This window comes from Panicum hallii, chromosome 9 (assembly GCF_002211085.1).
Source record: "Panicum hallii strain FIL2 chromosome 9, PHallii_v3.1, whole genome shotgun sequence".
Taxonomy (NCBI): domain Eukaryota; kingdom Viridiplantae; phylum Streptophyta; class Magnoliopsida; order Poales; family Poaceae; genus Panicum; species Panicum hallii.
Genome location: NC_038050.1, coordinates 68,576,521 through 68,601,447, shown reverse-complemented (window position 1 = coordinate 68,601,447; position 24,927 = coordinate 68,576,521). Strand labels below are relative to the sequence as shown.

Genomic DNA, 24,927 nt, shown 5'->3' with positions numbered 1-24,927 from the left:
TCCGCCCGGCTCCCGGCAGGAGAAAAGGGGATGAGATTTTTGAAAGCATGCTCGGCGCCGTAGGCTATGGCGCCGAGCTCGGCGCCACCTGCCACGTCGGCGCCATATTTACTGTGGGGCTATCACCTCGGCGCTATGGTTTACGACGCCGAGACGTGTTACCTCGGCGCTATAGCTTATGGCGCCGACCCCAGGGTCTAAACATGGGAATACTTCATCCGGGGATCTAAATGTGAATTTTTTCGGAAAAAAAGGTTAAAATGTAAAAAAGACGGGCACCCGTCGTGCGCGCCTCTCCCGCTCCGGTGCTCCAGCTCCACGAGGCAGCTAGAACGCGCCGCCGCCCATGTGCGCCAGCTTCACGGATAGATATGGTCCTCTCGGGGTCCGTGAGTCCGTCTCGATCACCTCGGCGACCTTCCAGGCCGGCTCCCGCCCGGCGCCCTCGCTGTCGCCCTCGTCGCCCTTGCTCTTCAGCGGAGCCCCACCCACGCGTCCACCCCCAGGAGCAGACGAGCAAAACCCTTTAGGAGCATGTTAGCTTTCCAATACCGATGCATGGCCACATGAGAATTCAGCACCGATAAATCTACCAAACATTGACCACTTGCCATGTCAAGTACAAAATAGAAGCATGCATGTACTCCAGATTTTAGCAGTTACTTAAATCACCACTGCAAAAAAATAAAACTAAAACTAAAAGACCAACTCCACACTGAGTTACCACTGGCTCTTGCTAGCTGATTCATGAACAGCACAGAACATATTACATCACTCAAGCAGTTAGGTAAACACAAAACACTTGCATTTCAGACATATGGCAGTATGGTACGGTAGTAAACCATAATAACAACATAACGTACAAAAGCAGACTTTGACCACATTGGGGTTTAGCAGATTTGGATAATTTCAGCGTGCATCTAAGTGGATGGGGATCCAGGGGATTCAGCAGCTGGCACACCCTTAGGGTGACCTGAAGGCGGTGGGTACCGTGGTACATAAGGAAGAATCGGTGCGCCATGCTCAATTGGACCTGGTCTGATAGTGGCTTTGGAGCTTGGGCTCGGATCGACAGGTTGGTAGTCATCCGTCCTAATATTTTCCAGCTCCCTTGTCTTTCGGATAGTAAAAGAGCATCGTTCCTGAAAATGATACATGAAGAATCATCTGTAAGAACTTGCATTGGTTTCCCTGTTATGATTAGTAATGGATCAAGAAAAATATATCAAGAAGCACACGTTATATTTGATTACTAATAGTAATAAGATATACTCTGACAAATATTCACTTCTGAAGGAAAAAAAGAAACATTAAGGAAAGTCATGTAAAACTGAATGTATCAGACTATCATTGGTGGTCTATGGTTCTGGTGATCTATGAATGCCGGACATTTTCCATGTACTGCCTCTGTCAGAGCACACACCTTTAGTTTCCTGCCATTTAACTCAATGCTTCCATAACCAGGATCTGCAATGAATGCAATTAAATGTCAGCCATATGCCCTATACATACAATCTCAATGATTCAGAATAAAAAAGATGCTGAGAGAAAAAACAGAACCAACCAGTCAAAACAGCATCTACGGCTTAAATAACCAGGATTGCACCCACAACTGTCGGAAGTCCATACATTTATAGTGGCCGGCGAAGATTGCTTCATACTAACTATTCCCACCTTTTCCTTTTTAAGACGCACGTGCATTTCAAGACTCAGATTTAATCTTTAATCAACAATTAGCCTGATAAGTTATAGATTATACGATACCCATTTATTAACATGGATTCAAGTTGAATAATACACATTCATTAAAATGGATTCGATTTGAATGCACTTTCATATGATGTCGATTTCATAGTCTCGTACAGTATAACTTACGAGATATTAACAATCAAAATGACCTTTGGAGAACCCTGCCTTTCATATGATGTCGATTTCATAGTCTCGTACAGATTCGGATATTAACAATCAATACAATTTCATAAGATGCATATATGCATGGAGCTTTGCAAGATATAGTTTTCTCGGTAATTGGTAAAGTGAACTCCTGAGGCAATTAAGTTACTAAAGGGCCATACAAGTTCCACCAAGCATACGCTTCAATGGTATTATTGCTTGATGAAAAGACCACTCAAAAAGGAGAAGGGAAGAATCAAGCTTCACATTGTCATGTTGAGCTATCAATATGGTCAGATGATTCAGATCTTCTTATTTTATTTTCTTTTAAATTTTGAGAAAATAGCATCAGATCCCATCGACAATCTTTTCAAATATCCATCATTAAACCGTGAACTCAAGGTAAGATAATTGCTGGAGAAAGATGGAAACGAACAGGAACCGTATGAACAAAGTCACAGGAGAAAATACAGGAGAGATTGCCAGAGCCAGGAATAGGATGGTTTGCTGAATGTACCTGTGGTGTTCTTGGCTCTTCTTGCGTTAGAGGAGATGCCCATGAGTAGATTTCCGCCAACAAATGCAAATATCAGCAAAGTCAGCGGAGAGGGACGCCTCATCTCCTACCCCTGCGCAAGCACAATCCCTTCAGAGTTTCAAACGCTTATGCGCTTGCAATTCGTTTCCTTTGGCTTCCTGTGACTGCTCTTAAGATAGCTCGAGGTCCATGCGTGATGCAGTTTCTGAATTTCATTCGCAGTACTGCTAGATGTCAGCATGGGATTAAAAAAGTGATGCGATAAGACGGCAGAATTTATGTCATCGTCAACAACGAGGAGCTGAGCTGCAGAAAAATGGCCGGGGAAAGCGTGGAAGGTGGCCTACATGCATTCCTCCATGCATTGATGGCCATGCTTGCAGGCGTTGTTGGTCCAAACTTTCTAATATCGGCTCTCTCTTCTATTTCTATACAAAGTACACTCCTGTCCTGACTCCTGTGATATTATACAAAACTATTCAGTATCAGTTCAGCTGCACAGAAATCTGTATGGACTGGTATGGTCTGGTAGATAGAAGAAGCAGATTTCAGACTAGGGAACATACACAGAACCTAGCCAAAAATAAATGCAGGAATACGATCAGTAGCTCAAAACAAAATTTGATTACTGTTAACATGGTAAAACTGTACAAAGTACAAACATCGCCAGATTCATATCCAACGTACTCTACTACTACTAACACCGCCAAGCATACAGAAATTCAGGTAGACGCTCTGCAATTTTGGCAACTCGGCATGGCGCCCTGAATTCTATTTCCTCATCTCCCTGGTAGTAGTGCTCATTCATTAGTTTGTTTAAAATCCTCCTCGAAGTATATATTCCAGAGGGTTACTTGTTAGCCTCATCGATTTGGCATGATGTCATTGGTGCCTTCTAGGTCACACGAGCGTTCAGGACAATCCAGCTTACCCCATCGCGCAGTTACTCTTTGGCAGGGAAATATTGGTTTTCCAAGGCTGCAAAAGATAACCACAGACGCTCAGATGGGAAACACACAAGTACAGTCTCAAAAATAGCGGCCAGAAGGCAGGAAAATTTTGCCAAATCATGTCAATACTAGAATGGATCAACTCTTAAACTGCATACTGACATACCCCTTATGGTAGGAGTAAAAGGATGCCAAATAGGTATAGTGCGTCAATTTTCCTCCTTTTGGCCCTGAGACCTTATTTTTCCTATGATTCTATAGAAACGGATTCAACACTAAAATGCCTTAGATGATTTCGAAGGCAACACCAAACAACATCTCGGAGATGACTGAATGGACTTACCTCCGATTAACCACGTTGTGCACATAACATAACCACTGGGAGAATTCAGCCTGAGATCCTGCCTGAACAGGGTTTGCTCTATAAAATAAAACACATGATAATTAAGTCAGTTTAATGTTCAAAGATAACTTTTATCACAGAACAAAAAAGAAGAAAATAATGGGACAAAAAACAGGATAAGAGCATATCCAGCTGTGATGAATGGCTCTCCTCTATTAAAACATTCAGACAACAAAAAATAAAAGACAACACAGCCATGTTTGATATCAGCTATCATAGATATAAACACCAGTGTCACCTATAAGATGTCAATTTAGTGTGTGAACAAAAACCTACGCACATGTTAAGAGTTTAATCATCATGTGCATCACGAAAAAATATGATTAACACTGAAAGAACAATTTTCAGCCAAATCAATAGATTTAGAGCGTCAGAATCCAAGATTCAAACACATTTTCATATTGCAGCACCACGGGTTCACAGCTATTATGTGATGTTTTTGGATCACATCAGAAAATGACAGGCTGTCAAGGAATCAAGTGAAAATATTTCGAAAGGAATAAACCTGTAACGCACAGAACCACTTCACGGAATAAAAAACTATTAAATAGCTATTGCAATTTATCCAAGATGTTGGTGAAGATTGCTTACTTCAAAACTTCCTTGAAGTGATCAGCACATTCTTTGCAAGGATATAGTCTCGAGATTATGTGCATCTGAACATGCAAACCAGTAGCAATGTTATATTTCTGTGTAAATCAAGTAATGAAATCAGTGCAACGTAGAAATGCGCCATCTGAATGTTATCTTTGCCCCTCCTAAAAAAATGTTTTCAATTTACTGTTCTTGATGGAAATTTAGTGGATACATGGCTTATGATATTTTATTTCTAAATGCGCCATCGGAATCATGCTAAACCAAGCGCACGCATATTTATGAAAACAAGCCTAAGCTAGGAATGAAGAAAGGATTAGAGCCTGGAGGATTTTGTAAATGTACACAAATCATCATGAAACTTATCCTCTAGATTTTTCAGGCTATAACTCAACAAAGCACCATTTCTGAATTCAGACATCTATTGCTTGACCATGAGAGTAAATTACTAGTTACATCAAATCTTTAAACCTCTTCCAAAACAACGGCAGAGGTTTCTCCAGTATTCCAGCTCTAAAGCAAATTAGTGCTTACCAGCTCCTTCGCATCCCGTTTTTGCTGCCTCGTTGGTTCATCAGGGAACTGAAACACAAGTCACATATTTAGTAGGAATCAAATTTGACAGTTAATAAGATCCAAAAGAAACTCATAAATCAAACAAGTTACTCTCTTCCACATCCCTCAGGTACGCAGATCAATAATTCAAGTGTGTCAATGAATGCATTATGATACATGAATAATTTCTGGTCTCCATTGACAGTTTGTCGATATAATCCATAATGTGAACTACTCGTAGAAAGCATCTTCAAGAAGCAAATGGCGAACTGATTTTGTGCTTCGTTATGCTACTCACAGAGGCAAGAGATCGAGCACCTGCGCTGCAATGGTGTGGAGCAGCATCCACGTGGCCCGCCCGACCTCCTCCTTCGTCAGCGGCGCCGGCTTGGCATCCTTCTCCTGCGCATTCACTCGAAAATATCACAAGTTACATAACCCACCTCCCGCACAAGCCAAACGGAAAAGGACAAATGGGCGAGCACGGAGGGAAACAACTTGCCTTGAGGATCTCCGGCGGCGCAGATGGGGGCGGCGGCGGGGAGAGGGAGAGCGAGAGGAGCGGGCGGAGGCGGTGTTCGTCGGGGCCGGCGTCCGGGGCGATGAGGAGGTGGCGGGAGAAGGCGGCGACGGTCTGCAGGACGGGCGCCAGCGGGTTCCAGCCCGGCAGCGGCATCGAGGCGGCGGCCGCGGGCTCGCGTGCGTGCGTCGACCCGGAGTTGCAACCGCAATCGCGCGAAGGCGGTGGGTGATGATGGATTGATGGATGGATGGGATGGGGAGAAGTGCGCGCGCGGCGCTCCGCAGCAATGGCGGCCACCGTCAGATGGTGCGCGATTGTGCGAAGCGGGCAGGGGAGGAGCAGAGGGAAGCACGGCAAAATCGGTGGATTTCAGGCGAAGGCCATTGGATTTTTCAGGGGGGTTTTACTGTGGGCCGCATCGAGGGGCCATCATCTGGTTCCAGATTGGGATTCCCACCACTGTTCGGGGCCATATCGCCTTTGGGGCTTGGGCTGAGGGTAAAACGGAAAATGAAATCAATGGGCCTCCAACGCGGGCTGTTCCCGTGCCGGGGGGGCTGCTGCTGGCTCAGGAAGAGGAACCGCTGGGCCACGCTCGGCGCGCCTGGTTTCTTGGTTGGCATCCGATGGCGACGGCGTGAGTCGTTTCCGCCCTGGCAAGGCGTACGGGACACCGGCACGTCTCCATCATTCGCAACCCTCTTGTTCCAAGTTCGTACGGAGCAAGTCGTGACATGTAGCACGGTCCAACATACACCTGACTCTCTCGCAATGTGCTTACACTTTCATGCTGCCGCTGGCCCGATGAAACCATGTGGCAGGCCAAAACACAAGATAATAATATCCGCGTGGCCCGTGGGGCCCACCATGCTGCCGCTGGCCTGATGAAACCATGTGGCAGCGTGATCCAATCGGCGCGGTTGCCTGCCGTGGCCCTTGGGGCAGTCTCTGTACGGACTGACAAAGACTCAAAGAGGTTGCGGGCCTACCATGCAGGTGCGGCCATGGGCCATGCCGGCGCGCCCACCGCCCAGCGACCGGAGGCCATTTGCGCGAGGGCGCGTGGCCGCGTGGGGCGCCCGAGAGCGGAATGCGCGGCGGCGGCGCGTGGCTCCGTGGCCCCGTCGGAAGGCCCGGAACAGCAAGGTCCCCCGGCCGGCGGATGCGGCGCGCCTGCCGTCGGGGACTCGGGGCGGGGCAGCGGGGCTCCCGGCTACACCCACGCACCGGTAGCCAGCCAGTGGCGGTGGGAGGATCCAGCCCGCCGGCCGCCGCGACATGCGTATCTGCGCCTGGGCGCGCGTACGCCAGTGCAAACGACAGAACACGACTGCTCTCTCCTGAACTCCACGCCAGTTTGAAACCGGCACCGGCACCGGCACTCGAGTTTTCTATGACAAGTGCCCAAGCCCAACTCCCCCGTATACAAAAGCATACGCACACGTCCATGGAGCTGCGAGATAGGCCACTGCGGCCGCCTCGCCCTTGTCGTCTCCCCAGCAACTGGCATACCTAATCAGGATTTACATTTCAATAAGCTGCCGACACACGACACGAGCATGTACTGGTTGGCAGTAGCCACACGAGATCTTGGATGCCCGCACACGAACAACAGAACGGTCGCCGGCGGCGTACGTGAATTGAGAACCGTTGTGGCGTCCCCATCAGCCTCGACGCCAGTGGTATCCGCGCACCGCCGTTCGGCCATTGATTGGAATGTTCGGATTGTTTGCGTGCGTCAAACGAGATATAAAAATACATGCATATATAATCAGCTAGCTACTCCCATTAGAATCCTAGATCACGATGGACCTAATGTAATCTAGCGCAAGGAGAGGACGGCCTCGACGACGCATATGAAAATGAGCAGGACCACGCACGCGCGCTTTAGTTTCTCGAGCTAACAAACCATGGCTCTGTCGACCGTCCCCTGGCATTAACAAACTTTCAGGAATAATCAAGCTACTAAGCACGCATGTATTAATGTAGTACATGTCATGTCGGATAATGTTGGGGTAAAATAGAAAGGGAAAAAAAAAAGGCTCGACAACTGCGAGGACCATCCGTCACGCTGGACCCAGCTTTATTGTGCCCAATCGACTGCAGCCTCAAAGCACAGAAAAAAAGCAGACCTAATCATGCCGCCCGTTTTATTGTAGAAAGGGCCCTGTCAGAAAAAGGACGCGCCTTGACATGCCGTTTTTATTCCGATTTATTATATAATTGGGAATCCTGACGCTGACGAGCTACTGGCTAATCCGCATCAACTGTAGTTCTCTACAGCACCACTGCTGCTCGGTTGCTGTACAGGCAGTTTTCTCGCTACAGGAGCACCACCCAGTACTCTGACGGTAGTCACTGGCCGGCCGGTACGCAGGTGTCGTTTTCCTGCGCTCTGAACATTCAGATTCAGGGTGTGTTCGGTAATCCTTAGAGGGGTCATAAAAAATAGCCCGTTCAATTAGAGATATAAATATTTTAGATGTATATTAGAGGGGTGTTCGTTTACGGCTCTAAAACGGGAGCAGTGGCGGCGGCGCGGCTTGCGTGGAGGAGCAGGGGGCGGGCGGCGGCGCGGCTTGCGGGGAGGAGCAGGGGGCGGGGCGGCGGCGGGGGGAGGAGCTCGCGGGCGGGGGAGGGGCCGCGTCGGGGGGGAGCAGGGGCGGCGGCGGGGGAGGGGCCGCGGGCGCAGGCGGCGGGGGGAGGGGCCGCGACGGGGGAGGGGCCGCGGCGGGGGGGGGGGGGGCAGGGGCGGCGGCGGGGGAGGGAGCAGGGGCGGCGGCGGGGGATGGGCCGGAGCGGGCGGCGGAGCAGCGGCGGCGGGGAGGCGCCGCGGCGGGGGGTGGGCGGAGCAGGGGCGCCGCGGGCGCAAGCGGCGTCGGGGGGCGCGGGCAGGGGCGCCGCGGCGGGAGGGCGGAGCAGGGGCGCCGCGGCGGGGGAGGGGCGGCGGGGGAGGCGCCGCGGCGGGGGGTGGGCGGAGCAGGGGCGCCGCGGGCGCAGGCGGCGTCGGGGGGCGCGGGCAGGGGCGCCGCGGCGGGAGGGCGGCGCGGGGGAGGAGCAGGAGCGGGCGGCGGAGGAGCGGGCGGCGGCGCGCGAGGGGAGGAGCAGGGGCGGGCGGCGGCGCGCGGGGGAGGAGCAGGGGCGGCGGAGGAGCGGGCCGCGCTGGGAACCGTGACCGCCGGATTAGAGGATTTTAGAGTGGCCGGTGGCTCTAAAAGAAACGGACCTCTAAAATGAACAGTAGGGCGGAATTAGTGGACCGTTCGGTACCAATCCTCTGAAGTTTAGAGGATTCGGCCTTTAGAGGCCGGTACCGAACACACCCTCAGAGCCCAATGTGAAAGTGAAACTGTACATGTACCCCAGCTATCACCTAACGGTAGCATCCTGTTTGCCCATAAAGAAACAGTAGCCTGCCGGTCTAAACTGAACGTCAAAGGAAGAAAAAACTTGCGCTGTTGCACAGAAGCACCTCGCTTGAGCTCGCGAGTGCCAAGCGACAGGAGCCCGTGCGGCCGAGCGGGGACGGCAGCATCCGAGCGGGATCGGAAGAAGCGGCAGGGAACTGCCGTGGTGGCGGCCGGTGGCCATTAAAAATCAGGGGCGCCCCGGGCCGCCTGGCCCTCGTCTTTTGCAGGGGCCCAAGAGATGCTAAAGGCGAAAAGTCAGTCCAACGACCGAAAGCTTCCCCCTCTCCTCGATCTTTCTTTAGTTTTCTTTAAGAGAATACTTACGCCTGAAGTTACTGGTGCGTGAAGTAACAGGGGTGGTTGCCCAGCTGCTGATAGGATCTCTCTCTCGGGTAGGTATCAGATGAGGCGAGATGAAGTGAGCCTGAAGGGACGTATCGGTTGGGTGAAGAGAGGCCATCGTTGCCTCCAACGTCCACTGGGCGATGGTTTGTGACCTGTGAGGCTGATCGCTCTTCAGCCAGGGCGCCGAAAACTAAATCACGGAGCTGAATCAGGGCGAGTGAGACGTCAGACTCAGCGCTCCTGGTGGCTTCTCTGGACGGTGATGGGGTTTGGAGATGGATTATCAATTGGTAGTCCTCATGTAACGTGGGAAAATTCATCTTCTAGAAGGGGCACTTGTGCGGGAAATATTCGATTTTGAGAACCTATATACTCTGCTACTCTCTTCTTCTAATCCTGACGACCGATGTGTTTTCTCATCTGAAGATGCTCTGGTTTCCTCAAAACTGAAGATGCTCTGGGCCCTGTAGATGATTGGTTTGCCTGAAACCGACTAAACAGATCGCATAAACTAGGATTTATTTACGTACTAATTTAGTAAGGCCATCCAGGATATAAAAAAAATCGTCAAATTCTGAAAAGAAAAGGGCCGTGCTTTTGCAACAGAGGAGGAGAACTAGGCGGTAGAAACACGAGCACAAAGCCACAAATCCCAAACAGCTCTGTTCATTCACATGCCCCGGGCATCATCTGCAGCGCGTGGCCGATCGACACACGAGGAGGAATGGAAGTACATCTCAGAGCCCATCGAGCGAGGTCGATAGATAGATAGATACAAGCACCGAAAACCAGGGAAGAAGAAAAGTCAAAGAGAGCGACCGGAAGAGCTATCCCGCGGCACCAGCAGCGGAGGAGCTGAAGCGGCGGCGCCGGCCGCCGGCCTTGATCTAGAAGCCCCGGCAGAGGCGGAACCTGTCGCCCCACGGCCGCGGCTGCTGCCGGAACCGGCTGTGCCGCCTGGGCGCCGGCGCGGGCGCCGTGGTGCGGCTCAGCATCTCCCACATCACGTGCACGTCCTCGTACTCGCACGTGCTCACCTCCTGCCGCAGCCTCCACAGCCCTGCAGACCAAGCAAAGCAACCGGCGCCGGAGTCAGACGAATCCACCCCTGGGCCGCGCCGCCGACGGCGACGGATCGTATCACAGCCGGCGAGAGCCTCAGCCACCGCCGCTGCCTCTTACCTGTCTGGCGAACCCCGAAGCGGGACGCGACGCCGAGCCAGACCCGCCGCACCGGCAGCACGACGCGGTCCCACCAGTACCCCATCGATCGATCGCCGAAGCCGCTCGCCGGACTTGCGCCGCAGGAGCCAGGAGTACCGAGCACCGTACAACCCTAGGCCTCGGTCTCCTCCTCCCCTCGATTACTAGACCGGGGTCGGGTCGGTCGCCTCCGCGCGCACTATTTGTAAACGCGGGCGCAGAGGAGGGCCGCGAGCACCGGCCCCCACGCTCGCACTGAGACTGGCGCGCAGGCCCGGGGACACGAGCGCCGTGTGGGGCAGGGGCGTCAGCTGGGCGGGTGGGTACGGTGGTTGCGGGCAGTTAGTTAACGCGGCGGCGGCGGGCACGTGCCAGGAGGCGGTAGGCGGCGGCGGACACGTCGGCGCGGGTTCCTGATAAAGCGGGGCCCAGGCGGGATCCATGTGCAGCAGTAGCCGCGGGTATGTGGCGGTTGGGTGGTGGTTGCGGGGGAGTGTCAGTGGAAGGAGTTAGGTCACCCGCGCGAGCTGCTGTGGTGGGCCGGGCCCAGACGCCTGACGCCTGCTTCCAACAGCTGCTTCTCTCGACCCAGTTTGCGAATTTTTTTTCTCGAAAAGTCCAGTTTGTGAATTCCACATTGAGGGCGTAACGACACGACGACTACGTGGGCGTGTCATTCATGCGGGACAAGGATACCACGAGGCTACGAGTACGTCTAGGTCTCCACCAGGCTCTCCCTAGTCTTCCTTTTGTCAAGTGGGACAGTGAAATTCCTAAGGATCGATGTCGCGTACTCCTATGAAAGTCTTTGGTTTCACTGCATTGTCTAGCCTTGCTTTTAATGTGGAGCGAGACACTGCTAAAAAATGATTTGCAGCAAGGTCTAATTTTTTTCTACGGACGGGTAAAAAGTAACCTGCTCCTACAAATATAACGAGGTAATGTAGCATCCGATCCGCCTCTAGAAAAGCATCTTTTAGACGGGTTACGCCATCACCCACCCATGCAAATGGACATCATTTTTAGGGACGGGTCATTGCATTACCCACTCCAAAAATGCATTTCTAGTTGCAGGTGACGCCACCACCCGCCCCTGAAAATATAAAAATGTATTTTTACGGACGGGTGATGGCATGACCAGCTCCTAAAAATAGTTCCACGCAAAAAAGTTATAATTTTTTCATATGATTTCGGATGAAGTTAAACTTTATATCAAAAATGTAGAGAACGACTGGATCTAAAATTTTTCTAGTTGATAACTTTTCCATTTATGGTCATTTAATTATCCAAAAAATTATTATGAACCTACATATGACTATAACTATACAGTATCTCATGTAACTCAAGTCATACTTTAAACTTTAAGATTTCAACAATCTTAACATTTATATACACTGAAATGTATTTGATATATTTTTTTACCTATAGTTCACAATAATCATAGTGTAGAAATTTTATTTATTTATTTATTTTTGCTATATGTAAAGATTTAAATGAATTTACGGAATATAATTGAAAAACATTTTTATGGGGGTGGTGGCGTCACCCGTCCCAACCCCTAGAAACAATTTAGAAACGATTTATACGGATGGGTGATGGTGTCACCCATGCCTACAAATCACTTTCAAGGTTAATGTAAAAGAATAACATACCGTATAGAGTCACAAGTGACAGTGTGGTGGAGAGAAAAATATGCGCGAGGCTTGAAGTATGCGGTTCAAACCTCGGGTGATGCAAGCGTGTATATTTCATCAAAAAATTGTAACTCGATAGTATAGGGGCTTGTGGTGGTGGTTTTTTTGTTGCAATAATTTGTTTATTTTGCTATTTTTTTATTTTTTTAATTTTTGGAAATATCCACCCTTACAAATCGATTTCTAGGTGCAAAAAGTAGGGACGAGTACCGCATCCACCTTTTAAAATATATTTTTACCCGCTCCTACAAACTTTTTTTTTAGTAGTGAGACCAAAGAGCGAATATGATCAGTTGTACTGCTCATCAAGCAAAGTATGTCTTTATTGAGGGCTATAAAAGACAAGAGTTAGGGTACCAGTGGGCTGCAGTGTATTCATATTGTACGATTTTATTTTAGTGCATTCATACTGAAGGATTTTTTTTGGATTGGTTGTATGCGCACGCTATTATGAATGTAGAGTCTTCTACCTGTATATGAAGGGTGAAATCCTATAGTGCTATTGGTGTGGTTTAAATTAGTCAACTACGGTGAATTGTTACGTAGTCCCGTGCTTTTTATGACTTCCTTTAATTTTTCCCTCTTTATTTTGATATCTCTGATAACGTACCTGATTATTTCTAAGGCTCCGTTTGGTAGGATTTTTTCACCGGTTTCTTGTGAAGCCCAACCAAACTGGTAAAAATAAAACGGCTTCACCAAAAAGGCTTCATCCAAGAAGCCCACATGAAACCCCAAAACGGCTTCCACTGTAGAAGTGGAGTTAAAAAAGTAACTTCACGGGCTTCGCTTCCCTTCTCAAATATTAAAGTGCTCTTGAAGCTATTTTACCAAATATTTTTCTAAAACAGCTTCAGCTCCATTAGAGAGCTGCTGCACCAAAGAGCCAAACGGAGCCGGCATGCGCATTTAGAGCATCTCTAGCAGTCTCTCTTTCCCCAATAATCTGTCAATATTAGAAAAAGATATGCTCTAGTTCCCTTATACCTCTCCATTTCTTCCAATAATTATTGTGTTGTCCTAATATTTCACCTCTCCATTTCTTCCAATTATTATTGTGTTGTCCTAATATTTCACCTCAACTCTCCTCAAATAAAGGGAGAATTTTGGCACTCCTAAAATATTAATTGCATTGGAATGAAAATATTAGGGATCTGTAAAAGTATCTTTCCTAATAATTTATAAAAGTGGTATTGAAATATTCCAACAATATATTATTAGGAGATGTTTGTTAGAGACTACAGGAGATGCTCTTACGTTGAGGATCTAGCTGTCCCTGCTTAGACGAGTATCTTTTGCTCTGTTTCCTCTTCCTTTCCATGTTTTTTAGAAGAATTTTCCCTTTTTTTTTTCTCTTACCTAGCAGCCGAACATTTGATTTCAACTTTTCAAGCTGACCATTCGTCCAACTTGAATTGATCGAATGGCTCCCGTTGCATCCAACACGAATGTCAGAAATTCCAAGTTCCTCTCGTGCAAAAAGAAAAGAAAAGAAAAGAAAAAAAAAGATTGGCGTCTCACTGCGAGAGCCTCCAAAGGCGGTCCCAGCAACCCAGCCCGGCCGCTGCACGTCGCGAATAAATGCGCGAATCAAATCTACAAGGCCACACGCGGTCTTAATCTACTATATATAGCCTCCTATCGCCTGTGTGTGGAGTCTGAGCTGCCCACTGAAATTCTTAGCGTCCCCACCACGTTGGTTGGTGTTGGTTCACCCAGAGCCCCAGATCAGTCGAGGCGTCCGACTGGCTCATGTCATGCCATCCGAGGATAACACACGGCCCGTGCTGCCGGCGTGCCGCGTGATCGCGACACTACGCGCACTAGATCGGATGAAGCCATGTGCGGAAAGGAAATCTCCTGAAGGAACTGTCACTGGATTTCTTCAGTTGGGCTCGCGACCACGACCCGAAACTGCATAACCAATAGTATCTTCTTCCGGTCAGTCTCATCTCGTCACCGCCGCGTCCTGGAGCCCCGAGCGCGTCGTCGAATCCCCATACTCCCCCTCCCCCCCACCCCGCCCCCATCATGATCGCCGTCGCGGCGGCGGGCGGCGGCCATCATGGTTGGGTTCGCGTCGCGCGAGAAAGAAAAGCGCCGAGAGCAAGCCCGGGTCCGGTGCCTTTCGCCAGTGTCCGGGAATAGTCTGCGCGGCTGATTGCCCGGTTACCGAAGCCCTCTCGTGGACCGTTACGTTGCCGGCGGCGAGAGACGGGCGCCGAACAACAGATCGGGCCGTACCCACAAACACCAGAACGGACGCGTCGCACACGTGGCCCCTCGCACAGTAGCTAAGGATCGACCGGAGAAGTCTCGTGCAAGTGTTGGGCACTTCACACTTGGACTAGCCGGCCGATGACCCGAAGCCCCTTGCCTGGCGGTGGCATCGTGTCGGTGGCAGGTTTAGCCAGTGAGTTTCCTGTTCCTCGCTAAAATCTACACTCGCATGCCAGTGATAGATTTGCGTCGGGGCGAAGGCGTCCGTTCTTGGCGTTCGTGAACTTGCCGGGAAGTCTCGGCCGGAGACCTGCGCTGCGCTCCCCGGAAGCGGGCTCGGCACTCGGCAGCGACTAGAATCTCCTCCGTACCTCGCGGGCCCGGAGCCGGGCAGCCGGCACTTTTGCCGTCTCGGGCTCTCGGCTCATAGGCAGGCTGCCGCCACATGGGCTCACCGCCACCGCCGGCCCCACGGCGCAGCACGCCGTGTCCGCGGTTGCCGATTGCGCCTCCATAAAACTAGCGTTTCGTTTCGTCGCCGTAGCGGAGGAATAAACAAACCGCGCAGCCAGTCAGCCAGCCGCCAGAGCAGAGCAGGGGGAGCCGGGGAGGCGAGGCGACAACCCCTCACACGCGCACGCGCTGCGCCACGGCCTCTCCTCCTCCTCGTCGCGAGCCGAATCCATTCCCACCCCGCCGCCGGTACCGACCCGGAGCTGGGGCGCGCCGACGCGAACGGGCATTTCGCCTGCTCGCCGCGGGCGCTTGGGTAGCGAGCGGGGCCGTTTCCGTTCGAGGTGTGGCGCGGCGCGCTCGGCAGTGCGGGGTGCCAGCAAGATGTTCGCGAGCCGGCCGGTGGTGCACCCGATGGAGGTGGCGGCGCCCGCGAACCCGGCGCAGCAGCCGCAGGGTGTGCTGATGAAGGACCTTCCCGGGATGCCGGGGACGCCCAGCGGGCTCGCGCTCCGCGTCACGCAGCTCCTCCTCGCCGCCGTCTCGCTCGCCGTCATGTCGTCCACCAGCGACTTCGCCACCGTCTCCGCCTTCTGGTAGCTCCTCCCGCCCGGCTCTCGCCTTCCCCGTCTCTCCCCCGTTCCGCTTTTGCTACCGCGCTTCCTTCTCCGGTCGCTTGTTTAGGATTTTTGGAATTGCATTGTGCTCTGGCGTGATTTATTTGGTGGTTTAGAAAAGGGAAAACCGTGTGATCTGTCATGCTCAGCTAGTTGCCTTACGGGTAGTAAAAGGGTATTCACATTTGAAGTTTGAGCTAGTTGGGTGAATGTGGGGCTTGTTGTCGAAGAGTTAAAGCTCCTGGGACTTCATGTCTTGGATTGTTGCTTGATTCAGCAATGGAGTGTGAAACCCTGGAATTCCTTTCTAACACGACGCGTGGGCAGTTTCACCTGTGACTTACTCTGAACCACCAAAAATGCATCTTGCTCCGGGCCTTCAATACCGACCAGTATTTTCACTAGGCTCGAGTTTTATCACACTGATTTTGGATCAAGTCTCTGGATGTTACCAACTACGAGTACTAGTTTGTAAATCCAATTATTATACCTAATTAGTTGTCATCTTTGCTCGAGTCCTGTGGTTGCAAATTTTGCTCATGATAGTGCTTTAGAGCTGACGCGCACCTGATATAACCTTCTGTTGGTGTTTTACAAGAAACCAGACTTAAGCTGGCACATAGACCAGAAAAGGAAGAGTAAAAAGGTAAGCCTTATCTGGAGTAAAGACACTATATTTTGGAGTGTGGTATCCAAATAATTGCACTATAGCAACATCCATTTCAACTGTAATTCAATATTTGGTTGTGTTGGGGATCATATTGCAGACTGTCAAAATTTACTATAGCCAGTGGGCTCCAATGCTAAAACCTAAAAGGGATACTCCCTCTGTTTTCAATATATGGCTTTTAGAACGTGCAAATTAGTTTATTTTTAATTTATTGGTAGATTAGAAATGTGGAAAAGCGAATCTTTATCTCTGGTCAACAGTTCAGTGCAAAACGGTGCTTGAACATTGCGCGGTATTTTCAACAAATTTATAGGAAGGTTTATTAACTACTTAACACCCATCTGTTCTCTCGACCATTTCCTGATATGGTCCCTGCTAAGGATTGAGATGGGATGGGCTTGTTTTGGATCTAGATTGATGAGGTTATGAATAGACTGTATGACTGCTGAGTTGAATAACATTGAGCTGCGGCTAGAGTGAACACGGTGTCTTGGGTAACTCAGGGATCCCAATAAAAAAATAACCAACATCGTCTATATAACTGGTTCTTTTTAGTGAGCAGTGCCACTAAATGTTCTTTCTCTTTCCTTTTTCTTTTGGCAAACTGGGGCATAAGCAGCCCTTTCTTGCTTGCTTACCTGCATAAATGTTTAGAAAGCACCTTTTTTCCATATAATACGCATGGCTTATCATGGCACTTCATCGCCTCACCCCGTTGTAAAACTATAGACTATGGATGCCCAACCTTTCGAGTGATTACGTAGTCATTTATGAAGAATTTCCCAATAAAGAATATCTTGCTGATCAATTTGCAATATGGAACACTGATCATCTGTACAATTAAGTACAGTGTGATTTTACCGGAACTAACTTAGAATGCTAAGAGTAAGGTAAAGCTTTGTTTATCTGAAAGGAATATTTTCCTAGTTTATTGGACATGCAGTACCTACTGTTTTGTTATTCATTTGCTAATTATAGGCAGTAGAAATTGATATATGCATGGTGCTATTTCATTACATATTATTTATTTTATTTTGCTATGATTGTGGTAGACATGGGTGGGTACTTTTGTTGACTCTAGAGAAACAGGGTTAGTGTTCTCTTGGGTGAAAATGGCAATTCTGCTGCATGTTATTCTTTTCTATGATTGCCACAGCAAACTCATGTCTTCTGTATGCTCCGTTCTGCATTTCTTTTTGGCATCCTCAACCTCGAGCCTTTGCCCCCCATTAAATTTGGTTTAGTTTTGCGTGTAACAAACTGACGAGTTACTTTTTTTGGCCAGCTACCTTATTGCAGCAACTATTTTGCAATGTGTTTGGAGCCTGTCAGTAGCCATTGTGGACATATACGCACTGCTTGTTAAACGTTGTTTACGAAACCGTCGGCTTGTTGCTGTCTTTGCCATTGGAGATGCGGTAAGTAAAAACATTGACCTTGCTCTTTGTGATGCTTATAAAATGGATTAAATCAACTAGCATGATATCTTGAAAGGTTTACAGATAAGTGTTTTGAACAATTTCTCAAAGAACTACCCACGACAGGCAAAAGTACCATATAACTGGGATCGTTCCGGCATTGTTTTAAGAATACAGTGGTGTGCATATGCAGAATCTTAATTGTGTATCACAAATAAAGCAAATAAGCGGTCGGATTATACAGTCGAATGAAATTGCCTCTCCTGAGCTGCAGATTTTGGTTGTAGGATATAGGAGTGCATTTGTCTTTTGGTTTCCTGCATTCTGTTTCCTTGACTACAGTTTTCTGATGGCAGATCACATGTGGAGTAATCTTCTCCGGAGCATGCGCTGCAGCAGGAATCACCGTCTTGATCGACGAGGATCTGAATATGTGCTCGGAGAACCACTGTTCTAGTTTCCAGACTGCAGTATCGATGGCATTCATGTGTTCGTTTTCTCTCTCACCGTCCTTTGTGCTGAACTTTTGGTCGGCCGCATTCGCATATTCCCGCGTCGTAGCAGCTGGATAGTAAAGGAGGATAGACCCTGATTTTGGAGCAGGTGGAGCACCCCAAATGTGGTTTTTGCGATAACTGGATAGAGTGGCCCAGCTAATAGTATTAGAATCGGAAGCTGAAGTACCCGTATGACGCTATGACTCCGGCATATCTAGTTTAACCTGTACAAAGAAAATTGGGAATGTCTTGTCCGGCAAATGCATTGCTGTGAAACCTTGCAGTTCTGTGTCCTGATGACCCTTGAACCATGGATATGATATTGCATATAGAGAGCTGATGGTGCTGAGGAAGTCGTCGTAATTCATTGCCAAGGTTTGCCTTATAAGTTCTGTTGCGGTTGCTCTGATATATTTGCAACGAAGCATTGAAATCCTTGAGTTGAGGTCCTTCCATCGACTGTTGGCATGCTCGACTGCAATTCTGTCATTCTGTGTGGGGTTTCTCTCTTTTCATGGCAGATTGCAACGTGTTACTTCTGCCTTGCGCTTTATTGTTTGTTCTGTGTTGTCAACATGTACAGACGCTGTGGAAGTGCACAGGAGTCAAAAGCCATGTCATGATCACAATGTCATTTGTCACCTGTCCCCTGTCACGATCCGGGGGTGCACTCCTGGCCAGATAAACATGATCATAATGGGCCTACAAGAGAGGCTAGGCTATCTCCAGCGGACGCCTGTAAAGCGTCCTGTACTCTATATATAGAGAAAGATTTCGTTCTCTATTGCTCTAGCATTGTTCTCTAAATGGTCCTCTAAAATAGAGAACGCTACAAGTTTTCTCTATAAATAGAGATTCTCTCTCCTCTTCTCTATTTTTTTCTTTACGTTTCAAACACTGAATTAAATAAAAATAAAATATGTCCATAGCGTTTGAGGTATGATAAATACGTACGTACAAAAATTTGGAACAAAATACGTTTCTAATATAGGGTTTAATGTATAGAGAACGAGATTTAGAGAATGTTGTTGGAGAGAAATGAGATATAGAGGAGAGAATCTTGTAGAGAATTCTGTAAATGAAGGATGTAGAGGATAGAATTTGGAGGATATCGCTGGAGACACCCTAACACCGCGATTTCCCGGGCGTCATCTTCTGCTGGGGCATCTACTGTGGGAACAAAACATTTTTTGTGTACGCCTGTATCAGCTCTTGTACAGTGAAAATAATTCCGGCGCTCAAAATTTCTACACAGAAGTTCTTTTTTGAAAATTTTTCTACACAGAAGTTACCCTGTAAGATTTAGGTACAATGCAGGATTTACAGCCCACTAAATCCATGCTCTTTGACATGATAAAATGCTTATTTATGTTCAAGTGAGATTGCTACCTATATGGCTATATCTACTCACAACTCAAAAGCCATTTGATCCGTGAGTCACATTGTATGTTCAGGCGAAATTGCCGTCATGGTCCAGGACGGGAAGAAGCCGGCGGCCATTAGATCGAGCAACCTCACCAGCCGATCGAGTGCCTCCGATCCTTGGGCGGCTTCGTGCGCACCTTCCCGCCATCCATGGCGTCATGCCGCAGAAACGGGTTGAGCCTCCCGAGCTTCTTGGACACGTTGTTCATGAACCCGCCGCCGCCGGGCTTCTTCGGCTGCGGGGGCCGCCCCGAGGGCGGTGGAGCGCCGCCGGCCGGAGGGAGCGCCGACGGGTCCCTTAGGCGCATCTTCAGCCTCATCACCTCCATCTTGAGCTCCTCGTTCTCCCGCTGCAGCCGCGACAGCTCGTCCTGCGCCGCGCCGCCCCGGGCGTGCCGGCCCATGAGGCTCTGCGCCGGCTTGTAGGGCAGCGACGGGGCCGGGGACTCGCCGCTGAACGAGGACGCGCCGCTGGGCGGGTGCGCGGGGGCCTCGCGCAGGCGCCGCTGCTCGTGGTAGAGGACCTGCACCACCGTCTGCACCGGCAGCCGGTCGTTCTGCGCCGCGTGCGCGCACGCCTCGCGCGACAGCCGCTGGCAGTCCATCGCCTTGCACACCTTCCTCCTCTCGGCCTCGCTCAGATGCGGATGCGCCTGCAGGAATCCAGATTCCATCGTGAACAATAATCGTGTGCTGAACTAGTAATCAGTAAGCATCATCTTGTTGTTGAGGAACAAACCACAACCAACAAGGCAGTAAAATCTCTGATCTGAAATTCTTACCTTCAAGTAGATGTCGATGGCGCGGTACATGCCGTCCTCGTTAAACCTGGCACGTTCCGGGATCATCTCGGCGAGGCCGGTGAACTTGTCAATGGGCAGGTTCATGTCCGAGGCGATCTCGGCCAGGTAGGCCTCCATGAGCTTGCCGACCATGCCGACGTCGTTGAGCGGCGATGCCGTCGAGATGAAGTCGTCGTCCGTGCTGTAGTCCAGCCGGGTCGCCTCGCCCTCGTGCTCCAGGTACCCGGCCAGGATCCTCTGGACGGCGTCGACGTCGAACGTGGTGCTGGCCTCGGGCGAGTAGGACGGGATCAGGAGGTCGTCGAGCACGGCCTGCCCGAGCTGCGCGGCCATCCGCTTCTCGAGGTCGAGCCGGCACGCCAGCGTCGTGTCCAGGTGGAGCGCCGCTCGCAGCAGCATCGACAGGAAGCTCACGGACGTGGAGTTCTCCTTCGGCAGCAGGCTCACGATCGTTTCAAGAACCACCCGCTTCTCGTGCTCTTGCCTCGGGTCCATCTTCTTCTTGTCCCTCCCGTGCATGTTCTGCAAAAAGCTCAACAATGTCAGATGAATGCAAGAACGAACAATGTCCGATCCGATGTTTGTGGATGAAAAACTTTGAGATCTCACCAGTCTTCGCAGAGACTTCTGGGCATAGAGCATGATGAGCGTGCCCAAAGCAATGCCCTTGAACCCCCTCGCCTTCATCGCAATCACGACTCTCTGGAACGTGTCAATCCGCAGCGAGGTCAGCTCGTCGGCCCACCAGTCGTCGACGGCCTTCCACACCTTCACGCCGTTGTAGCTACCGTCCGTGCTGCCCAGTGGCATGGTGAACTGGCTGTCGTGGCAGGTGATGTGCGCGATGGCGTCGATGCTCCTGCCGACGAGGTCCACCTCCTCGGCCACCGGGATGAGCTCCTCGGACTTGCGGAGCACCGTGACCGCGCCGGTGAGGCTCGTCAGCGCCACGGCCTCCAGGTATGCCTCCGTCGTGCCCACCAGGCTCGCGCCCTTGCTCTCGTCCGTCATCTCCAGGTGCTCGGCCGCGCACCGCAGCATCGCGACGTTGTCCTCCGTGATCTCCAAGTTCTCGCCGTAGCAGAACTTGGTGACGAGCTCGAACGCCCTGGCGCCGCCCGGCATGCCCGTGATGTCTATGTGGGTGACCTTGAAGCCATTGATCCCCGACACCAGCTTCCGTATGTAGCCGCACCTCGATGCCAACCGGAGCTGCAGCAGCGTCCGCGCCACTTGTTGTCAGGACCGAAACTTTCCTCTATACGATCCTAGCCCGAACAGAAACGGAAGCAGAGGTTACCTTGTGCAAGTTGAAGGTCGCGTCCCCGACCTGGATGGTGATATCGCTCGGGAATTCCTGTGAGAGGATCCTGCAACGATGAACCGAAACAAGAGCTTCAAATTTCACAAACCTGTTCTTTTGACAAGCTTCATTTTTTCAGTCTGAAGCCAAGAACAAGATCAGAAGTGCAGATCACATGTTGCCTGATGAAAACTGCTGTTTCATTCAGTCTAAAGCAATCTGAATTAGCTGTCCGCGCCGGTATAGACGACCAACAATTGAAATTTAAAATTTGAACATGAACATACACCGAATCAAATGCGCAACACATCGCATGCCAGATGGGAAGAAGCAGCAAGGGAGGAGGAGGTCGAGGGTACCAGTCGCTGGTTCTCTTCATCGCCGGGTTGTCGAACGGGTTCTCCATCCCGCAGCCCTTGGCAGAGTCACCGAGCCTGCCCGCCGTTCACCTTCCCGCTCTACCCCCTGCGTAACCTCCCCCATCCCCCCCCCCCCCCCCCCCCCACCATATTCTCCTCCTCACCTTCCCATCCCGGGGCGACGTCGACGTCTGGAGGGGAATCGAGGCTGCGCGGAGCGAGTGAAGCAGGTGCGACGGGCTCCGGATGGAGCCGCGGCTGCCGGCCACTGGCCTTGGCGGCCGGAGGCCACACGCTGGCGCGCCACCATCGCGCGGCGGCCGTGGGTGGATAAATGCGGCAGCTGAAAAACACACACGAACCCGACCAATCCGGCGGATTGTTTCCTTTGGCATTTAGCTGCCTGCAACCCATTGCCTTCTCTCGCCGTCGTTCTGCGGCGACTCTTGTGCGGGACGGCAGACCGAGCCGTGCTTCACTTGGCCTCGTACGCTGTATGACTACTGATGTGTGGCAGCAGGCAGCTGGCAAACACCTCAGGCCTGGGCCCAGCACCCTATACTTGGGCCCTTCCTACAAGGCTATGAGATCAGTTTAGGGCCCAGACGGTGCGGGTCTGCGGCCCATGAGCAGGCCGCGAACGGCCCAGCACCAGAAGATACGCTGCTTGCGGTCTTGCCGTGGTCTTGCCGTCCCCTTGAAGCATCAACGGCCATGACTGACCACAGTGACGACGATCCGACCACTGAAATTTCCAATCCGGCGCGGGCACCCGTCGCCGTCCAGTCCACCGGTCTCGGCCTCCGTCGTCCTCCGTCACACGCGGCCTCCTCGCACCTTCCTCCACTCGTCTCCCTCCACCCTTTGCCCCAAAACAAGCAAGCAGCTGCATTAAAAAAAGCCACGGGAAACTTAATCCAGCCCACCAACCAAATCTCTGCTCGCTGCCCTGCCACGGCCCCGGCCCCGGCCCCCGCCTCGTCCACACGGCCATGACGAGCGCCTCCGAGCTCTTCACCGCGCGCCGCGCCGCCCGCGGGGCACGCCTCGCCGACCCCGACCCGGAGCCGGATCCGTACGCCGACGCGCTCCGGGACCCGCACGGCCTCGCCGCCCGGAGGAGGCGCCGCGGGTGCCGCCCGCGACGCCAGCTCGACGCCGCCGGGGACGTGCGGCAGCACCTGCACACCGGGGCCCCGCCGCCGCGCCGCCGCGGGTCGTACACCGTGAGAAGCCTCACCGACCTCGCCTCCTCTCCCCTTCCTCTTGAGTATTGTCGTGTCACTTGTGTTGTGGTTGGATCCGTGCATCCCCGGCGTTGGCTTGTAGAATTTAACGGGATGCTTAGGGTTCCGATTTCGGCTTACGCGCAATTCGCTTCTGATTGGAACTGCGGAGCTGTATTATCCTGATTAAGTAGGTTGGGAAATGGGGGACCTGTAAGGATTGCACACCTGCACTTATTACTGTGGTTAAATTTACTCCTCCAATTGGTGAGCATATGGAAAGTAATCCTATATCAGATTCTGAATCGTTTTGGTTTGGCTTTTCATGGTCCCACTGGCACCACCATGCTGTAAAAGAATTGAAATGAGCCTAGCTCACTGTATTGGTGTATGTGCCATGTAGTAGAGGTGGTTTGCCTCATTGCTTATGGTCTTGACCCACACCTTTGCATTGTTAGCTGTGGATATACTTTGTGGAAAGTAGGCATTTGCTGTTTGCTTAAGCAACATAGGTCAGCATTATTTTTGGCAATGCTTGATCTATGAAACAGTAATGTCTTGTTATGACATTTTTCTTTCAACACCGTGAATACAACAATTGCCTCACCTGGCCATGTGCTAGCTTGGAATGTACAATTAGAACTATATTCTAGCCTGACACTAGAATTCTAAGCCACTTCATCTATCGAGCAACTTTTGATTTCTCTGTCATGTAAATTGGACTATCATATATTTTCTTAGGGAAGCTTCAAAGGATGGCCAAATGATGCAATTCATTTTCCTTTGGTTATCTAACCAACTTCATTTAAGAAATTGTGTTATTGTTTGTGATGCGACATTGAATGATAATCTTTCTCTCTCTTGCTCTCTACAGGACCAGATCTTATCATACCTAGACAATAATAACATTGGGGATTCTGCAGCACGGAGGAACAGACTTGATAGGCTGATGTTCAGGACAAATGAACGGCTTCCAGGTGCTGTACTGCAAGCGCAAGCACGTGTCCTGGAGAGACTAAGAGGCATTTCTCTCGGTTCATCTGCCTCCAGGCCATCTATCTCGTTAGATGAATTTTCAGCTAGCGATGTGTTTAGAATCATTGATTTCAGAAACAGGGAAACACGGCATCAGCCAAATGGCCCCAACTCATCATCGTTCCACCCAAGCAGTGAATCAGATGAAGAAAGGCCAACCATCAGTTCCTCTAACTTACACAGATCGTCCGGACTTAGCAAGGCGGCTTTCCTGCGGCTACAGATTGAGATTTTTGAGACTAGCAAAGATGACAACAGGGAGCCCTCGCCGGAGTGTTCCATTTGCCTCGATGGATTCTATGATGGAGATGAGCTGATAAAGCTGCGCTGCGGTCACAGGTTCCACTCGACATGCTTGGAGCCATGGGTGCGTAAATGTGCAGATTGCCCATACTGTCGCACGAATATTCGATCACAATCCTGATGACAAGCCCTTGGTTCTGAATAGGGTTATAACCAGCACGAAGTTATATTTCGCTGTTGTTGTCTTGCCTGTTATCTGGTGCTCCGATGACAACCTGTTAAATTTCATGTGTACTACGCTGAATATCTTTTGTTGTGCCGGCCCTAAAGAGGCTTAAATATTGCGTGTGAATGGAAGCTGATAGAAGTATAGCTTAGGAAGCACTCTTTTCTTTGTATCTTGTGATGAGGAATCAAAATCAAACGACCTTGTTCTACTCATGATAATGTTCTGATGTCAGTTTGTATGACATGCATCTTGCTGGTATCGAGGAACATGAGTTTTAATGTCTGCATCTTGCTCTGAAAGTCTGAATTTGAGTTCTCACCC

The 24,927-nt window shown here is 50.6% G+C and overlaps 6 protein-coding genes across 9 annotated transcripts; 2 read left to right on the top strand and 4 right to left on the bottom strand.

The window, feature by feature from the left end:
* Window positions 1-762: 762 nt before the first annotated feature.
* LOC112875747 lies at window positions 763-2,907 on the bottom strand. Of its 2 annotated transcripts, none has more exons than XM_025939710.1 (4): window positions 2,779-2,907; window positions 2,411-2,655; window positions 1,424-1,467; window positions 763-1,142 (listed from the first exon to the last, which is right to left on the bottom strand). In XM_025939710.1, the coding sequence occupies exons 2-4, from the start codon at window positions 2,511-2,513 to the stop codon at window positions 921-923; spliced, it is 369 nt and encodes a 122-aa protein (XP_025795495.1). In that variant the 5' UTR covers window positions 2,514-2,655; window positions 2,779-2,907; the 3' UTR covers window positions 763-920. The 2 variants fall into 2 exon arrangements, with proteins under 2 accessions (XP_025795495.1, XP_025795496.1); XM_025939711.1 differs by having other exon boundaries at window positions 2,411-2,636.
* A 129-nt stretch (window positions 2,908-3,036) lies between these two features.
* On the bottom strand, window positions 3,037-5,896 carry LOC112875746 (FAD-linked sulfhydryl oxidase ERV1). 2 transcript variants are annotated; one of them, XM_025939709.1, is made up of 7 exons: window positions 5,436-5,896; window positions 5,252-5,335; window positions 4,913-4,960; window positions 4,376-4,440; window positions 3,725-3,802; window positions 3,548-3,636; window positions 3,037-3,409 (listed from the first exon to the last, which is right to left on the bottom strand). In XM_025939709.1, the coding sequence occupies exons 1-6, from the start codon at window positions 5,607-5,609 to the stop codon at window positions 3,591-3,593; spliced, it is 495 nt and encodes a 164-aa protein (XP_025795494.1). In that variant the 5' UTR covers window positions 5,610-5,896; the 3' UTR covers window positions 3,037-3,409; window positions 3,548-3,590. The 2 variants fall into 2 exon arrangements, with proteins under 2 accessions (XP_025795494.1, XP_025795493.1); XM_025939708.1 differs by lacking the exon at window positions 3,548-3,636 and having other exon boundaries at window positions 5,436-5,882.
* A 3,925-nt stretch (window positions 5,897-9,821) lies between these two features.
* On the bottom strand, window positions 9,822-10,612 carry LOC112878149. Its single transcript, XM_025942568.1, has 2 exons — window positions 10,394-10,612; window positions 9,822-10,271 (listed from the first exon to the last, which is right to left on the bottom strand). Exons 1-2 carry the CDS (start codon window positions 10,476-10,478, stop codon window positions 10,099-10,101), a joined length of 258 nt encoding a protein of 85 aa, XP_025798353.1. The 5' UTR covers window positions 10,479-10,612; the 3' UTR covers window positions 9,822-10,098.
* Window positions 10,613-14,723: 4,111 nt separating this feature from the next.
* Window positions 14,724-18,350, top strand: LOC112878148 (CASP-like protein 5A2). The gene is made up of 3 exons (XM_025942567.1): window positions 14,724-15,377; window positions 17,354-17,486; window positions 17,843-18,350. Exons 1-3 carry the CDS (start codon window positions 15,166-15,168, stop codon window positions 18,056-18,058), a joined length of 561 nt encoding a protein of 186 aa, XP_025798352.1. The 5' UTR covers window positions 14,724-15,165; the 3' UTR covers window positions 18,059-18,350.
* Window positions 18,351-19,227: 877 nt separating this feature from the next.
* LOC112874851 (BTB/POZ domain-containing protein SR1IP1) lies at window positions 19,228-22,224 on the bottom strand. Of its 2 annotated transcripts, none has more exons than XM_025938412.1 (5): window positions 21,874-22,224; window positions 21,512-21,581; window positions 20,821-21,423; window positions 20,191-20,733; window positions 19,228-20,061 (listed from the first exon to the last, which is right to left on the bottom strand). In XM_025938412.1, exons 1-5 carry the CDS (start codon window positions 21,918-21,920, stop codon window positions 19,498-19,500), a joined length of 1,827 nt encoding a protein of 608 aa, XP_025794197.1. In that variant the 5' UTR covers window positions 21,921-22,224; the 3' UTR covers window positions 19,228-19,497. The 2 variants fall into 2 exon arrangements, with proteins under 2 accessions (XP_025794197.1, XP_025794196.1); XM_025938411.1 differs by having other exon boundaries at window positions 21,802-21,951.
* A 478-nt stretch (window positions 22,225-22,702) lies between these two features.
* Window positions 22,703-24,847, top strand: LOC112874852 (probable E3 ubiquitin-protein ligase RHY1A). Its single transcript, XM_025938414.1, has 2 exons — window positions 22,703-23,099; window positions 23,974-24,847. The coding sequence occupies exons 1-2, from the start codon at window positions 22,866-22,868 to the stop codon at window positions 24,556-24,558; spliced, it is 819 nt and encodes a 272-aa protein (XP_025794199.1). The 5' UTR covers window positions 22,703-22,865; the 3' UTR covers window positions 24,559-24,847.
* Window positions 24,848-24,927: the final 80 nt, after the last annotated feature.